Source organism: Vigna unguiculata, chromosome 11, assembly GCF_004118075.2.
Source record: "Vigna unguiculata cultivar IT97K-499-35 chromosome 11, ASM411807v1, whole genome shotgun sequence".
NCBI classification, from domain to species: Eukaryota; Viridiplantae; Streptophyta; class Magnoliopsida; order Fabales; family Fabaceae; genus Vigna; species Vigna unguiculata.
In genome coordinates this window covers 37,650,145-37,667,451 of record NC_040289.1, presented here as the reverse complement: position 1 = coordinate 37,667,451, position 17,307 = coordinate 37,650,145, and the positions used below count along the sequence as shown (strand labels likewise).

The 17,307-nt window shown below is 33.6% G+C and overlaps 3 protein-coding genes across 4 annotated transcripts; all 3 read right to left on the bottom strand.

The window, feature by feature from the left end:
- Positions 1-145: 145 nt before the first annotated feature.
- On the bottom strand, positions 146-3,018 carry LOC114170550 (cold-regulated 413 plasma membrane protein 2). Its single transcript, XM_028056055.1, has 4 exons — positions 2,762-3,018; positions 1,263-1,370; positions 1,099-1,169; positions 146-717 (listed from the first exon to the last, which is right to left on the bottom strand). Exons 1-4 carry the CDS (start codon positions 2,926-2,928, stop codon positions 464-466), a joined length of 600 nt encoding a protein of 199 aa, XP_027911856.1. The 5' UTR covers positions 2,929-3,018; the 3' UTR covers positions 146-463.
- A 4,559-nt stretch (positions 3,019-7,577) lies between these two features.
- LOC114169762 (allene oxide synthase 3-like) lies at positions 7,578-9,409 on the bottom strand. The gene is made up of 2 exons (XM_028055055.1): positions 8,559-9,409; positions 7,578-8,466 (listed from the first exon to the last, which is right to left on the bottom strand). Exons 1-2 carry the CDS (start codon positions 9,322-9,324, stop codon positions 7,790-7,792), a joined length of 1,443 nt encoding a protein of 480 aa, XP_027910856.1. The 5' UTR covers positions 9,325-9,409; the 3' UTR covers positions 7,578-7,789.
- A 2,886-nt stretch (positions 9,410-12,295) lies between these two features.
- Positions 12,296-16,744, bottom strand: LOC114168514 (proteasome assembly chaperone 2). 2 transcript variants are annotated; one of them, XM_028053366.1, is made up of 8 exons: positions 16,468-16,744; positions 16,078-16,243; positions 15,921-15,979; positions 14,645-14,763; positions 14,192-14,429; positions 13,611-13,731; positions 13,045-13,125; positions 12,296-12,505 (listed from the first exon to the last, which is right to left on the bottom strand). In XM_028053366.1, exons 1-7 carry the CDS (start codon positions 16,525-16,527, stop codon positions 13,046-13,048), a joined length of 843 nt encoding a protein of 280 aa, XP_027909167.1. In that variant the 5' UTR covers positions 16,528-16,744; the 3' UTR covers positions 12,296-12,505; position 13,045. The 2 variants fall into 2 exon arrangements, with proteins under 2 accessions (XP_027909167.1, XP_027909166.1); XM_028053365.1 differs by lacking the exon at positions 12,296-12,505 and having other exon boundaries at positions 12,864-13,125.
- Between the last annotated feature and the right edge of the window lie 563 nt (positions 16,745-17,307).

Below are 17,307 nucleotides of genomic sequence, written 5' to 3'. Positions count from 1 at the left end.
TTCGTGTCTTACTAAGTGCATGGAGGTTCATATCTCTAGTGTCTGGACATTGTTAATTCATTTGGCATTTTTTGTTTACATGTTCATAGGGAATTCTGTTATAGTTTCTAGTGCTGCATTTTCTGGAAACAAAATGGTGTAATAATGCAGAGCAGAAACAAATGTAAATTTATATTACACCCAACAGGTAAGAGTACAACGGTTTCCCTAAATCATACATGACCTGTGAATACTCGACAGCTAAAACAATACCACAAGAATCATCTTCATCTTCTTTTGTTTTTTTACATTCCATGAAACCCAAAAATCTCAGAGAGATTTGATTCCACTTTTTTACACGGGCTAACTTCACGACAGGTGAATCATAAAACAATGCAAGGTGCTTATACACATCAAGTTCCAACGAATGAATGGTAGAGAAAACAATTGGTTTAATTCACACATATCAACCAAGCGATGGTTCCTAAAAAAGTATGACCACCAACGCCCAGATGGGATAGACCAACAGAAGTATTATGCCAATGGAATTTGATATGCCATGGGCTTTAGTGAAGGAGTTTCTAAAACCACCAGAAGCCCGAATATGTTCTTGCAGCAGATAGCATGCAATGATGAGACACACTACCACCCCAACAATGTCGTTTCTAAAGGTGTTTGCAAATAGAGAAGGAGCTACAACGATAAGAAGAATCAAAGCACCCGGCAATTCCAGCCAATCTGCAGTAACAATCATACCTGGTTACTAACCTTAATTCTAAGCACTGTTAAGAAATGGGTGAGTAACCAAATTTAGTTTCTTACTTATTTTTTAAGTATGGTTCTCCAATCGAAATGGAAATTTCATTTTGATCACTTACGCAAACTTTTTATTATGCGGATTAACGTTATTTTTTATTGAGAAAATGACACTATGAACAGTTTCTATACAAGTTTTGTAAAAAAAAAAAACATTGACTTGGTTACTTTGTTTTAGAATGACAGTGATCATCAATAGGGGATAGCAGAAAAAATAGATGTGTTTTCTGGAGTTCAATCAATGGGTACCATCACAATGTTTCAGGACTCGGTAATACTACATTTTGAGTAGATATAGCATACCAGGGAAGTGTCTTGGAATGAAAAGGCGCAATACAACAGCAATAACAGCAATCCATTTTCCAATCTCTCCTCTGCATAAGTAGAATGGTAACAGAAAGGCAATTCAATACTAGAGAAAACGAAGGTACAAAATTGATATGAAATAAGCGTAATAGTCTAATCACCTGAAGACGGCAAAAATTATCGAAGGCAAGCTGAAGAAAATGTATGGAATGAGTAGTGCTGTGAGAATATTTGTCCTCCAGTTTGTACGATCCAAAATTAACAGATAACTGCAAACAACATGATAAAATAATCGGTGAAATACCTGTCAGAAAGAATGTGCTTAACTGTTTATGTTAAAAAAAAAAATTGATCCAGTAACTTCTATAGTGTGCTTGCTTATAGAGTCAGTGTCTCTCACAGCATTGACTAATTAGAGTTTGGCACCAACTACTACAACATCAATTCTCCCATTCAAAGTTAAATGAATACAGCTTTCAAAAGTTTTGGATGGACCTTCCTCTTGGGATAAAACAAAATTTACCTGTTCTGAATAAACTTACAGACAGAAACTATACTATAAAATATTGAGGTAATGAACATGGGGGAGGAGATAAGATGGTGGACCTCCTATAGCTTTAATAATATCTTGACTATTGGATGAACCTTTATCCACACTCATAACTCATTCCACCCACTTTAGTAAAGCAACTTGTTATTTATAATCTATTATTCTATAATAACTATTTGCATCATTGTTATTTATATTAAAATGAAAGAGAACATAGCAACCCATTATACAATACAAAAGAATTTATTTTATATATATGATTATCAAGTTATTTAAAAGAAATAATTTCCCTGGAGTTAATTGTATACTGTAAAATTCATAATGAGTTATATCAATTTTACAGTTTTTCAATCAATCTAATAAAGGTCATTAAAGAAAAATAGATCGAATCAGCTTAATCGTTTTTTCATAATCTCAACCAATTCAATAACTGGTTCATAGCACATCATCCAAATAATTTATGTACATAAACAAATTCTCAACGGCCCCAGTAAAGTGTTTGGATGCATTATTTTATCATTCTTTAAAAGTAAAAACAAACGGATTTACATTATTTTATATTAACTATACAAAATACAATGACATATTACAAGACAAACAGACAGAGTCATATTATAATTTATACTTTTATAGATCCAATCTCAGCAGCATCTTTATAAATTCATTCTTTCCAGTTTCCACCATAGATCAATCGAGTGATAAAGAAAAAGGTGACCAGTGTTATATATATATATATATATATATATATATATATATATATATATATATATATAGTGTACAACAAATTCATAAGATGAAAACAATATACAAAATGAGTAAAATCCAAATTCTTCTCGAAAGAAAAGTGGGTTGGCTTACTTATCCTCGATTAAAATTCATGTGAATGAATCTTTCAAAAAATTATCCGTGTATATGTAAGTTCTTACGGATGCAGACACATAATTTCTTTACAGGAATAATTTAGAAGTAATTAAACGAAGTTGGTTTACGATAAAAAAAATTTCAGAAAACTATAAGGCAGCTTTGAAGATATAAGTTTAGGAATTTTGTGATCACAGAAAGACACATAGCAGACACGGAAGTAGTAAAGAGAGGGAGAAGAGTACGTACATAGCAGCAATGGCAGCAATCAATCCGAAAAAAGAAGCTCCAAAGCCTATGCCACCAAGTTTGACCACGTGATTCGCCAATTGATTAGCAGCTACGCTTAGGTCTCTGAAATCAGAGTTGATCAATTCAACAACTGCTTCTTCTTCAAAACCCATTTTCTTCCACATTTTTTTTTTCTTTGCAACTGAGAAGATGCAGAAGAGAGCAGAGATCGTGGTTTGGCGAGGGAAGAAGAAGGTGTGAAATTAAGAGATGAGGATCTGCATAATGTATGTACAGGCGTTGCAATAGTCAAAGGACACGTGGAGCGTCATGATTTGGTAATGATGTAAGCGGATATTGACGCGCTGGCGTGCGAGTGTATCACAGCTGCTTTTGCTTACTCTAGCAATCGCTTATCACGAAAGAAAATTCCAGTATCTGTCCACACTGTAGCCACGTGATCTAAGTCTCGTATATGATTAGATTAAATTAAATTATATGATTACATAAAATTTTACCTAACAAAACCGTTAAATTTAAAATTTATATATTTAATAATGTGACACGTATATATTCAAGTATGTTTAGTGTACTAGAACAATCGACACATTATTTATTTATTTATTCAGAACAGTTTCGAAGAGACCGTGTGATGTGTCGGCCACGTGGCAACACGAACCTCCCTCCTGCCATTTGGGTCAATACGTCAAGTTGGGCCGGGTCAACGGCCTGCATTTTTTGTTTGGGCCGACACTGTGTTGTATTTAAGTATAATAATGCGAAATGATTGGGTTAGTAATGATGGGAACAGGTGTATTATGAAAATGTTTAAGGTGTTGTAATTTGAGTTGGATAAGTTATTATTGATGGTTAATTATTAGCATAAACAAGCTTAGTTTAATTAAAGATGACAGGTGTAAGAAGGTGATGGATGGATGGATGGACCTGTCATCTGGATGCTTCATTCTGACATTCTTTAATAATATGACATTTTCACTTACTCACTTCATATCCAACCAAACATATCTGTCATTTTCTTCACATTCAATCAATGTCTTGGTTCAACCTTTTCTATCTTATCTCAATTCTCACCTGAACCAAAAGACTGAACAAACTTATCTGTGTATGGTTGAACAGATATAAAATCCTGATAAAGATTAAATAAAGGTGAAGGTTTTCCGGTATAACAATCACAGAATGTAATTATCCAAAAGACTCCGATTTTTTTTTTTTACCGGTAGTACGTTTTCAGAAAATTTTTCCTCAATAAATTATGTTTTATCGGATAATTGATTATGTGACTTATTCAGAATAATTATACAATAATCGATCTATATCAAGGAATTGTTATGCATCTTTTATTATTTTAGTGTCTAAATCAGATAATCTCATCTATCTAAATGAATACATATTTATTTTCTTAGTAGATCCATATATAAGATTATAACCAAAATCTTATCTAATAGACTAAAGACGGTCCTACCTAAGATTATTAATGGATCACAATCGACATTTATCTCAGGAAGGGGATTGTTTGATAGTGTTCTTATTGCTAATGAGATAGTGGAAGAGATTAAGAAAAAAAAGAAAAGTGGGGTGGTAGTTAAGATAGATTATGAAAAAGCATATGACTTTGTAAATTGGAACTTCTTTTATTACACGATGGATAGATTAGGTTTTTCCAGTTAGGGGATTTGCTAGATTAAAGAGTGTTTAGAGTCATCAACCATCTCAATATTGGTAAATAGTTCATCAAGAAAACAATTCAATCCTACGAGAGGGTTGAGACAATGTGATCCTATAGCACCATTCTAATTCTTAATAGTGACACAAAGTTTATTTGGAATAATAAATCAGACTACTAAAAAGCAATTATATACTAGAATTAAAGTAGGAAAAAATAAGGTCAAGGTTAACCTCTTACAATTTGTTGATGATACATTATTTATGTGTGAACAAACATTCAAAATGTATTGACTATAAAAAGTATTATTTGATGCTTTGAGATGAGTTCAGGTCTTAGGGCTAACTTCCGTACAAGTAGAATTGGAGATCTGGGTGTGGACAAAAATGCAATATAGAGGTTCTCAAATGCTTTAAATTGTAGTATAATGAAAGTACCATTTAAATACTTGGGAATGATCGTGGCTGGTAACCCAAGAAAGCATTCTTTTTTGGAGACAGTGGTTACTAAAATAAAAAACAAGTTAGCTAGGTGGAAAGGAAGGTTTTTATCATTTGCAGGACGAATGTGCCTTATAAAATCAATGATCACTGTCACGCTCTTCATTACTTTTCTTTCTACAAAACTCCAATAGGAATATGCTAGATCATTAAGAAACTTCAAAGAAATTTTTCTTGGGGATGGGGACACGAAGGTACAAAGATTGTTTGGGTAAGATGGAAATATTTATGTAAATCTAAATAAGAAGGTGAAATTTGAATAAAGACATTGAACTATTTAATACAACTTTATTAGCTAAATGGAATTTGAGGTTAGGTATGAAAGACCAAGAACTTATGGAAGGATATACTAGAATCAGAATATGAATCTTCGAGAGGCTAAAATGGGAACATTATAAAACAATATACATCTGGGTGGTGGAAAGATTTAAGTGAAATATGTGGAGAAGGAGAAGAAGAGAGATGGTTTGATCAGAACATAAAGTGGAAAGTCAATACTGGGTTAGGATTAACTTTTAGTAATTATATTATTAGGAATAAAACAATAGGAGTATTTGGGAGATGGACTAATAATTGGTGGGAATGAACAATTAAATGAAGAAGAGATTGGTTTGAGCGGAAAAGGACTCAATTAGTTGAATTTATGCAACTAATACATCAAAAACCAATTAAGAGACAAAGTAAGGATCTATGAATTGAAAAGATGAGGAACAAATATATATTGTCTGATCTTTATATGTAAAATTGCAAAATCCAAATATAGGAGAACAATCTGAAATGTATAACATATCTTGGAGCATAAAGGTGATTCCATCAACACAACATTTTGCTTCGAAAGTAATGTTCAATAAGGTGGTGACCAAGGAAAATCTTAGAAGGAGAGGATCACCTTTAGGAGAAATTGTTTGTGCTTTTTTTGGGTTAGAAGATGCTCACATGTAACATTGTAAGTAAAGTTTGGAATTTGTATAACAATTAGGTAGGTATTTGTACAATACACCATAACTAGCTAAATGTGCATTTTCAACAATTCTCCTTACTGGTGATCAGTAACAAAGGAAATAAATTATGAAAGGGACTATAGATATTGTTTGATATTATTAAGATATTGTTAGATATTGATAACCACAATATCAAACAATATCTTCTATTTAATCTTTTTATTTTCAGTTACTCTTTTTATTTGTACCTCTCTCTATTATAAATAGATTACCCTATGTGTGGTTTATACTAAAGGGAGATTAATCTCAATCCCTATTTTCTTTATTCTCAACAGATATAAATCATATAGCACATACACTCTCATAGTTAGATGAATTATATTTAGGTAAACTAAAATGGATGCAAAAAAAGTTCTTACTTTGGTTCAATTAAGTACTTGAGCATGGATGAAATATAAAATTCCTGATGTTAATTTTTTCTATTTAGATTAAAACAAATATCCAATTGAGTGTATTAATACAACTACCTAGGAATTAAAAAATCTAAATATGATATGAAAAGAGTAACATAAAAAAAGAAGAAAAAAAAAGGATGAATCAGGTAAAACATGTTGCATATTGCATTGTAGTAAAATCTTATGAATCTAACCAAACTCATACTATCTATAGTCTAAAGATCATTTTTTTTTTTTGCATAAGCTGTCTAATTGTTTTGCTCAATGGTGGAACCTCCTAGTATATTCAACCCATGCAAACCTTATGTTCACAAATTCACATGTCAAAATGGTCTAATGACCCACATTCTGAGGCACTAGTTTATATAAGACCCATGTGATGAGATAAGTTATTTTGTCAAAACATAATAGAAGCGGTTATTCCATGTTGTAGAGTACAATCCATTGTGCTTCTTCTTTGTGTAAACAATATGGACAAACGTGTTCTCCTTAAATTATCCATCACATGGTCTCTACATAAGATTATTAGAAAAATTGTTTGCCAACTACGATATCTTTGTTAACTTTTTGTTTTTTTATACGGGTTGAGACACCCAAGTGTCTTGTGTATATAAATAATATTATTTCTTGTCGATAAAAAAAAAATACAGGTCTCATTGATTACTGTTAACTCTATTATTTTGTTACTAATTCATTTGAATATGTGATGTATCTTTTAGCTGGGTCACATTGCTATATTAAACAGTAGACGCATGGATTATTTTTACTTTTGGATAATGTGTCGTTATTATTGAGATTCGAACATTTGCTTTTAACAAAACATGACCAATCAATCATGCACCTAAATATATAGGATGTTATGTCAAAATTCAGAAGTCGTGGCCAACAATTTCTATTTTTCCTAAGTCAATCTCATATATTTACCAATTTTTCACTCTTTCATTAAGTTCTAACGTTTTATTTCCCACTTTAACTATTTGTAGAGTTGTAATTTGAGCTGAGATAAAAACGATGGGGTCAAGATTCTTGACCCTTGATTTTATCGTCCAGATCCGCATAACCTATAACCTGAGAACGTGTGAAACATCGAAAATTGTGGGTTAAGTTAATGATAATGTCGGTTAATGTAAACACTGCGAACTAATAATTAAAAAAAACGTATACCATGGATGATTAATGATAAATGATTAGTATAGTTTTGTTGATGTTGCTGGTTTAGCAGACAAATGAGAGAACACTGCACTGACCGATGGAGAAATATTAAAGAAAGAGAAAATAAAATGTGATAGGAAAGGAAAGGAATACATCGGCTAATGAAACACAACAGAAACAAAAGTGAAATTTGAAACATACATCACTCTGCAAGTTACAGTAACTACTTACTCCTCTGCAGTGCGGAACAGGAAACAACCAAACTTACTTAACTTAATCCGAATTATTTAATTAATAACAAGATTAGTGGAGGATTAGTAGGATGCTTTAACCAGTGACTTGATGGTGACTTGGGGACCCAGAACCACAGGTTTAAAATCGAACGTAAAAGTATCGTATCTCAAGAAGAATTCCACCAGGTAGAGCCTGCACATGAGCACCACCAGATTCTTCGCCGGACATTGTTTATTATCAGGTGTGGGCTCCTCCGTCTCGCGTCCATTGGACCATAACACGTGGCTCAACAACTTCTCTCCATCAGGCCCAACGAACCTCTGGGCCACAAACTCCTCCGCTCTCTCAAAGATCTTAGGGTCTTTCGTAGCGAACGGCTGATATCCAAAGATCATCTCGCCCTTCTTGATCTCGTACGCCGCATCATGGCTCTCCACCACAAGATCTTCCCTGGCCTTGGCGTACTGGAACGGAACCGCCGGCTCTATCCTCATCACCTCGTAAACCACGGATTTAGTCAAAGTCATCCTATCCAACGCACGGAGACTCACCCCGTTTTCTTCCTTAACAACGGTCCTGATTTCCTCTGCAAGCTCTCTGTGCAAACTCTCCCCGCCCAACCCGACCCACTTTATCAGAATCGGAAACTGGTTCACCAACCCTCCCTGCGCGTTGAACCCTAACATGAACACAAGGTTGTGGCAAGCTTCGTCCCTCTTTATCCCCAACCGCTCCGCTTCGTCCAGCACCGATGAACCTGCACATCAAACATAACTATAAACTATATAAGAAAAACTTGCAACTGTAATAACACGTTAACGCATTCAGAATAAACGACGATTACATTACCTGCACTTGCAAAACCCTCGAAGAGTTTCTTATAGCTGGATTTCACAGCCCACGCGGGCACGGGGATTGTTCGGATCAGGAAGTCTTCCACGTAGTTGAAAATCCGGGGCAGACCTAGAGTGGCGAGTGGAGCGAGCTGCGCCGCGAGCCAGGTAGTGACGAGGGAGGGGCCGTCGGAGCCGATTTTGGTGGCGGAGGGGTCTTGACCGGTGAGGAGGCGGAAGAGGAAGTTGAAGGAGGCGGAGCCGACGGAGGAGTTGAAGCTGGCCTTGGAAGATTTTCCGGCGAGCTGGTCCTCGAGGTCGGTGAAGTGTTCGGCGAGGTTGTTGCGGAAGAGCGGGATGAAGGAGGCGTGCTTGGCGGCGAGGAGGTTGAGGTAGAAGGTCTTGAGGAGCGCGTGGGAGGGCTCGGTGGTGTCCTGGAAGGCGCAGGCGCGGTAGCCGCCGGTGAAGGAGGTGGAAGGCATGAAGGTGCCGTCGAGGACGTCGCGCTTGTCGACCTTGGAGTTGTCTAAGAGGATTTGGAAGGAGACGCCGTCGAGGAGAGCGATGACTCTAGGGTTTGAGGAGATGAAGGGACCGGGTGGCATGTTGGTTCTGATGACGGTTGATTGGTACTTTTTGATTCGCTCGGCGAAGAACTTGTCGCGTCCCTGGTGGTAGAAATAGTCGTGTCTGTCACTCATGGGTCCGAAGAAGGGGAGGCCGTAGCTTCCAGGGATGGGCTTCAGGGGAAGCTTGGTGGCGCTGCTATCTGAAGAAGCCATTGATGAAGGTTGATTCAACTGTAGCTTAGGTGTTAGTGTGTAGGAGGAGGTTGAGTTGAGTTGAGTGAAGTATGTCTGAAAAATCTATAATCTATATAAAGTTAAGAAATTGAGCAGCGTGGACAACGTGTGTACGCTATTACTATAATAACGTATTTAAAATAACACTGGGGGGCTCCATCTACCGTCGATTAAGATCATTTGTTTCACACACACCTAAGCCACCCTGTCCTTAACTTTTTAACCTTTTTTTATGCTTCACATTTTTTGACACTCTCTGTTACACACTTTCGATGCATTGCTTAGGATGTTCTAAGTTTGGCAATGAATGTTCACACGAGAATCTGAAAGAGATTTAACTGACCTATTTATTGCGTACCCTCCATTTAAATATTTTTTTTTTTGAGTTTGATAAAAATAAAATCGATGGACGTTCTTTTCTATTTTATTTTATTTGATACATTTTTAAGAACTTTTACCGCTTTTTATTAAGCGACAAGAGTTTCTCACCGTTCACGCAATGCCTCTTTTTAAATTGAAATTAAGGTGCATTCAGATAAACAGATATGTTGAGTGATTATTCAATTGTTTTGTCATGTGAAGTGTTTCGATACCTTCATCGTGTACGTGAACTTAATGTCGTTAGTTTAATCACGCAACTAAATACATGTTTTCAACAAGTTTCCTCGAGATGTTAACTATAAATTAAATGTTTTCTTTAGAATCATAAAAATAAATTTCTCTTGGTAATACCAAGTTACTTATTCAACTACAAAAGAAACACGTAAATTCATTTGGAAGAAATGGTATTCGATATTTTGTAAGTAGCTCACCTATATTTGTATACGTATATTTACTATTTATAACATTTCTAAATGATTAACCGTTCAATAAACAAATCTTCGTATAGGCTGTTGTAGAATAATTTTGTTTTTCTTAATATATTTTTCGATATTATCAAAGTTTCTCATTATTTACACGTGTGCGAAGGTGTATTTGTCTTAATGTGAACTCAAATAAATGCCAATCGAACACATTCTTTACTTCAACTCTCTTTTTTTTTTTCTTAAATGATGTTTCATGGAAACAAGCATACCTTGAGACATGTTTGGAAATACGTTTTCTACTGAGAAAGTCATTGGTTTAAATAGAGACAAGTTTTACGTGAAAAGCAAAACCCATTTTCTGGTAAAAAATTGTCCGTACCAAATATTATCACGTAATTGAATCCATCTCGGTTACTTTTATCTTTTTATAAAGAGATAGAAAATTAAACACGTCAGTTTCTAATACAACTGTTATGTTCAATTTCTCAACAACATGTTCGCCGAGTCACATCTCTCTTTGTCTCTTGTATTGGCCGTTTTCTAGACTTAGAACTTTAAAAGTTTTGGTACCAGAAGTTATTATTACTTCTTTATATAACATGTAATTCAATTTAAACAAAAATATCATAAAATCGTTTTTTTGGTGCAATCCACATTAAAAAGGTAACGTGAAGTAAAATAATTAAAAATTCATTTATTTAATTACTTTCAATTTGATTAAACTTAATACATAGCGATAATATATGCGTGCTATCTTGTTTTGTTTTACTTCACGTTACCCTTTTTGATATGGATTATTAATTTAGTTTCAAAATAGAAAATATTGTTGACTGACTAAAACATAATCAATTTAGAAGATCGCATAGAAATACAAATACTTTTAGTTATAGAGTTGGAGAGTAAATGATACATCTATGACAAGAAGTATAAAAACTAGAAATATGTAATTAATTATTCTAATGTGTAATATACGATTACATTGCGTCATATTTGGTTAAGTTTATACACGCTAAGCTAATTGAAGTCATGTATGATATCGATGGTTCAAAATTATGAATAAGAGTTAGAAAAATTGAATGTGGGTTATACTTTATTGCTTCATTAATAGTAATTGATTTGTGGTCTGAGACTCAGCATTTTTTTTCTAATAGAGACTTAGATTTGTTGAACACACTTAAAATTAAATGTAGCCGTTAAGTTTTGAGCCTAATTTAGAATGACATTTTTAGTTCTACCCAAATATAATCATATTTGTGTTAAACATGCAAAATTAGGTCAAAATTGAGATTTTTTGTCCACACCTCTTATTCTTTGCATGCCGCATTTGGTCGGATACATTTAATTTTGGAAAAGAAAGATTGTTTAGTTTTCAAAAATCATCAGCAATACTAATTTGGGTTGGCATGAAAGCAGATCGAACACACCCTAACTGGTATTACAAATAAATTATTTTCTCAATAGATTATTCAATCATTTATAAGAAGTTAAATACAATTAATGTGTTTAATATTTAAAAACAAAAAGATATATAATACTTTTATTTCTAAATGTCATCTGATTATCACAATAACATAAAATAACCGATCGACTTCCATAAACAAGATAATAACCCTAAGTAAACGTTGCACCCTAAATTGCAAGACTTTTGACTAAATTGTTTATAAGGCTTTGGATAACGTATGCAAAAAGTATAACGTACAAGGACGACAATAATTATTATTCGAAGAATATCCAAACCCAAACTGAGTAATATTACAAAATGTAAAGTATAGGTGAAATATAATATGATTCATAACATGATTGGTGTTTGCCAACCACTAAAGTTACGCAGCATTATCTATGGTGGGGATTCTTAACAACTATACAAAAAGAATAAGTATTTCCCATGATATATGGAACAAAATAATTCAATTTAACATTATATAATAATAACAAATTGAAAATTAATTTTAGAATATTCCATGTATTGTGTAAAAAGGTGGTTTATCAATTTCAGAAGTCAAAACGATGACAAGTTTGTAGATAATTGGAGTTGAAAATAGTGTGGTGTTTAAAAGTTAAGGCCGAAGAAGCAAGGGCTGCAAAATGAATTGGATAATGGAGATCAATCAAAGTGACAGATATTACAACCCTCGAGTCATTTTCATTGTATTATTCTCTCCTTATAATCCGTGAATTGCATATGACTTTTTCAACAAAATATAATACAAGATTTTTTGTATAACATTTCATTGCAATATAAATGAAAATTGTTTATTTATACACCTTATTTAAACAATCCAATCCAACTGGGGTCAATAAATACATAAATGTACGATGGTTTATCTTTTTCTCCAGTCAAACATTGACGAGTTCTGAAAATTTGGTTGTGCTCATCAGAGTTCATAAACAAGAGCAGTGCTGTATTTACAATAAATTCTTACATTGGATTTAAATACACTTTTACTTTTTTAATAATGCAATATATATATATATATATATATATTTCAATTTTCACTTTTCACTTTTTCTCTTAATTATTTTTCTAAAGTACAAGAACTATAATAAAATAATTGCATAAATAAAATTACCCATAAATAATCCTAATGAAGCAATGGATATAGTTATTTTCACATTTTACTTGTAGTTTAGACCTCTCGAAGAAAAATTTTAAAATTGACATATGACACTTTGTCCGGTTTGGGAAAGTAATAGATTGCAAAAGACGTTTGCTTACTGTTCCCATTTCACAGTAACGGTACGAACAAGTTCTATTGAAGTTAGAATTCCACCATAACAAATTCTTAATGAAGTTATATTATTCTTACATAGGACTAGTTTAGGATTATTTAGACTTTAAAAAACTAAGTAACTAAGTAACAAATTACAGGAATCAAACCAAGTAACTACTAACCTTAGAAGATGGACACATCCGGGGGTGGTCCATACACACTCATCCAAGAAAGTGGCACTCGCCATTTGCCACCTTCAATTCCTGAAAAGGCATTATACGAAATATTAGAAACCAACTCTTACGATTTTTTACTTACAAAAATATGTTTATTCATTCGTCACAATTAAATCTTTAACATGCGAAAAATGAGAGATGTGGTTGATAGGAGAAACACTAAGTATTTGTATCTTAAAATAAAATATCCATGAAAATACACGAGCCAAAGATGTTCTAATCCAACAAATTCAGGAGACCCAGAAAAAATGATAATAGTCTCAGTAGTGGGATCAGGGACAAAGGGTTTAGAAAATAATAATTTTTAAAATCCACATTAAAGTGACAAATCCGGGCAGAAATATCCTTGAAAAAATATATTGGGAAAAGTCATTAGTTGTTATGACAAGACAATTTTTGTATGAATAACAAAACACAGACAAAAAACAATAAAACAATATAAAAAGACGACAAAGATAAATTAAAAAGTATAAAATAATTCTAAAAAGACAACAAAGAAAAAGAAAGCTCACCGGTAGGAGGGCGAGTGATCTGGAGAAGTTTACATGTTGCATCGGCTAATTGAAAAGCATCCGATACATTGTCCCCTTCTGAGCAATAACACAACAAGCAGGTGACCTTCAAACCTTTAGCCTGATACATGAAAACCAACACCTTACATCCATCAATCCATATAATGCTCTATTTCTACAATTTTTGCAATTAAAAGGTAAGGGATAACCACCCTACGACACTTATTTATTTATTTATTTATTAACTTTAAATATGGAGATCAACTAAACTACATTCTCTGGCATGGAGATTTATTCTTCATATGAAAACAAAATCCCAAATAAGCCTGGCCTCACCTTTCGCAGCAATTAATCCAGGTAGATCCTTAATAATTTTTTCAAGCAAAAAAATAGAGCATACCATGCAACTGAAACTACTTCCAACTAGAAGGAGTACTTTTTAAAGAAAGTTTATGACAACAGGCATCAATATAAAAAAAAAAAATTAAATGATGTCAACACTTTTCGTATATTCTTCATATAGAGTCTTTAAGGATTAACAAGAAATGTAGCATCATGAAATTTGAATGCATGTAAGTTACCTTGAGAAAAGCAAAAAGTGCAGCAAAAGGCAAGCTAGCATAATAATTTTCATCTTCTAGCTCATCTTCTACAGAAATAATATCTTCCAGTGTAACATTTCCTTCAGCTAAATCACTAAGATATTTCCAATGCTTTTGAGAAGGGTCATACTCCTGAAGTTTCTTCCATCCAAGCTGTTCGCAGCTTTCATCAGTTCCATTGCTGTTGGCACTAGAAAGATAATAGATCTGCAAACCACTAATGTGATAGCCAATAGATGTATCAGAATGGAAAGAATGACAATGCAATTTCCACAACCAAGTTGGATTCTGAAATACTGCATAGTTGTCATAGTGACAAAGCTCAGAACCTTCTGAGGGTTATAATTTGAACAGAAGTTACAATCTCAGAATTGAATGAATTAAATATCTTAACCACGAAGAAGGGCAATTTCAAAGTATACAGCTCCTCACCTTGACATATCAACTTTTTGCCACTTTCCAAAATCTAAGCTGGAGAGAACAATAATATGTTTCTTTCCACTGCCAGCAAGAAAATCAGCCATGTTTTTTGCAAACTCAACCATCATACCCTACTCAAATGACCATGTATCAGAGCAATTTCTTCTTACAGTTTCCAAAATTGTTTGTACTAATTCCATCATTAAATTTAATAGAAAACATTAAGACGTTGTATAGTGCAAAAGCATCCAAGAAGATTGACGTTAACAAGTGGCATGCACAGTAATTCGTGCTTACTCCAGCCAAACCACAAGTCAAATACACACAGTCCTGTTATTGTTAATCCAAATATTAGGTAGTAATTAATTATACATATTACTCTTTATGACTACACCAAGAATCAATCTGGTAATTGTCATACACTTCTAAAATTAGAGTAGGAATTTCACAATAGCGTTGTTCATGCACTGCACATCCTTGAATTTTTCACCTCCATTTCAAAAAGGACAGCAAACTAACTGCATTGTTCAGAGAAGCTACTAGGACAGCTAAGCAAGTAACACAATTATAAGAACAAGATTTTACAGGATAAGTTACTCGGAAGTTGAGGAAAAAGAAACGTAAATGATTAGACGGATGGAATCATTCAAGGAACAATTGAGAAAAACACTGACTTGAGTGAGTGTGTTTTTAACAGGTTTAACACCTTGGATTTCCAACAAGGCAGGATGATAGAGAAACAGAAGTGGTTCAAACACAAGAGGGAGTTAGACATACTTCAATCATTCATTCAAGAGGTCGAACTTCAGTTTTTCAGGTTAGAACATTAACCACAAAAGAAATATGCGCAGCCAGGAAAATTATGGATTAGTAAGGCAACTGCCATGATGTCGGACATGAAGATACACAAAAACGCTACCAGTCTAGTAATATACTAACAACACTGATAATCTATTGATTCCACCCAAAGGAGATGATAATGTCATAATGTCCATCGTTGGAGTGAATAATAAAAAGGAGACAACAAGCAGAAACACAAAAATATCACAAACTTGAATGATAAAAATGGGGCTGAAATTAACACTCAAGCACGCACTAGTTTAAAATAAAAAAGGTATCACTGAAGTCTCAGTTTGTCAATATTAAAAGTTTACGGCCAACAACTAAGCTTAAAAGGAACAATCCACAGTTGCAAATCACTTAATGATCCGCTAGCTAGAAAATCAGCACATTACAGACAAATAATATAAGATTAAAGGAACAAAATAGATGTTGTCATAGGCAATACCTTAATCACCGGCGATCTCTGTTGGATGATAGTGAGAGCATTAGAAGGAGAATCATAAGCTGCAAAAAGTTGATGAGAAAGAGCATAGAAAATGAAATTAACAAGAGTAATAGTTGTGAGATAACAAATAAAAATAAAAACAAAAACAAAGGAGGACCTTCAAGGGGAAGTGCAAGGTCTCCTTGAGGAAAGGGTGCATAAGCATCATTGCCAACACAAGGCAAAACGTTAGGATCGTCCAAATACCCAACTCTCTCTGAACCCATTGATGAAATCAAAAGATCCGCAACTAGCTGCCCCACATTGCCAATCGACAGAGCAGGCTGAAAGGCACACAAATTACAATGATGCAACATACACACACATAAACACTCTCAAGAACCAAATTAGTAGTTAATATTAATAATTAGGTCTAAAATTGAGCTAACTCCACACATATTATTCAGCCATGAAATGAAAAAGTGAATGTCTATTTGCAGAACGGTATAAAAGACCGAGTAATGAACTGGGAAAAAGGGAAGGGCAAAACCCTAGAACATGAACGCACTAAAATCAAAGTGGAGCAATCCTCGTTAAGGTGCTTCCCCTCTTCTGGAACAAACTCCATTCTCAATGCTAATGCTGAAGTATTGTATATGCCACTCCTTAAGCTCTTTCTTCCTTTGCTAATTACCACTCTATTTTCTATAAACCGTTTTCAATTCTTCTGATCAACGACAAGTTTTCAACTTGAGGAAGACGAAACAGAGAATCATCGGGTGGGCTTTTGAATCGGGCCGGCTAATGGGCTTATCACAGGCCTTACAACATACTCAAATTACAGGCCTGCTATGGTTAAGGAATTACATTCATCTTTTTTTTTTCTCTCTCAAATTCCTCCGAGTGTTTGAATGGGGAAGCTCTTTAGAAAATAATTTACTTTTATAAAAATTTAAAATATCTTATAATGAAAATATGTTGCTTAGATAATTTCTTCAAAAATAAAATAAAATATTTAAAATTCATGAAAGTAATTTAATTGTTTAAAATTACATAACTTCATCCTAAAAGTGTACAACACTTGTAGGATCCATGCTTCATCATGTATCATCTAGAACTACAAATGGAAGTTATAGATTTCTTTATCCATTATTTTCATACTTTTTAATGCATATTTTATTTTTATTCATATTTATTTCATTTAAATCTCAATTTAGAATGATTCTTTATTCAAACATGCACAACTACTCAATCTAACCACAAATGAATGTCAACACTTAAATGATCCATAAAAAATATTATTATGTAATTTCTAACTTGCTCAAGAATTTAGCAATCCATTTCAGTTTCAATTCAAAATTAAAACTCGATAATCAATAATTAATCAAGTATAACTTCTCATACCTTA

What these genes read in the sequence shown, in the direction of transcription:
- LOC114170550 (XM_028056055.1), bottom strand. Translation starts at nt 2,928, where the DNA reads ATGTGGAAGAAAATGGGTTTTGAAGAAGAAGCAGTTGTTGAATTGATC. An exon ending in ATTGCTGCCATTGCTGCTAT is followed by an intron (nt 1,371 to 2,761) that starts GTACGTACTCTT and finishes TGTTGTTTGCAG; the next exon opens with TTATCTGTTAATTTTGGATC. An exon ending in ATAATTTTTGCCGTCTTCAG is followed by an intron (nt 1,170 to 1,262) that starts GTGATTAGACTA and finishes CTACTTATGCAG; the next exon opens with AGGAGAGATTGGAAAATGGA.
- LOC114169762 (XM_028055055.1), bottom strand. Translation starts at nt 9,324, where the DNA reads ATGGCTTCTTCAGATAGCAGCGCCACCAAGCTTCCCCTGAAGCCCATC. An exon ending in CGAGGGTTTTGCAAGTGCAG is followed by an intron (nt 8,467 to 8,558) that starts GTAATGTAATCG and finishes TTTGATGTGCAG; the next exon opens with GTTCATCGGTGCTGGACGAA.
- LOC114168514 (XM_028053366.1), bottom strand. Translation starts at nt 16,527, where the DNA reads ATGGAGTTTGTTCCAGAAGAGGGGAAGCACCTTAACGAGGATTGCTCC. An exon ending in AGAGATCGCCGGTGATTAAG is followed by an intron (nt 14,764 to 15,920) that starts GTATTGCCTATG and finishes TCATTTGAGTAG; the next exon opens with GGTATGATGGTTGAGTTTGC. An exon ending in CACTTTTTGCTTTTCTCAAG is followed by an intron (nt 13,732 to 14,191) that starts GTAACTTACATG and finishes TTCATGTATCAG; the next exon opens with GCTAAAGGTTTGAAGGTCAC.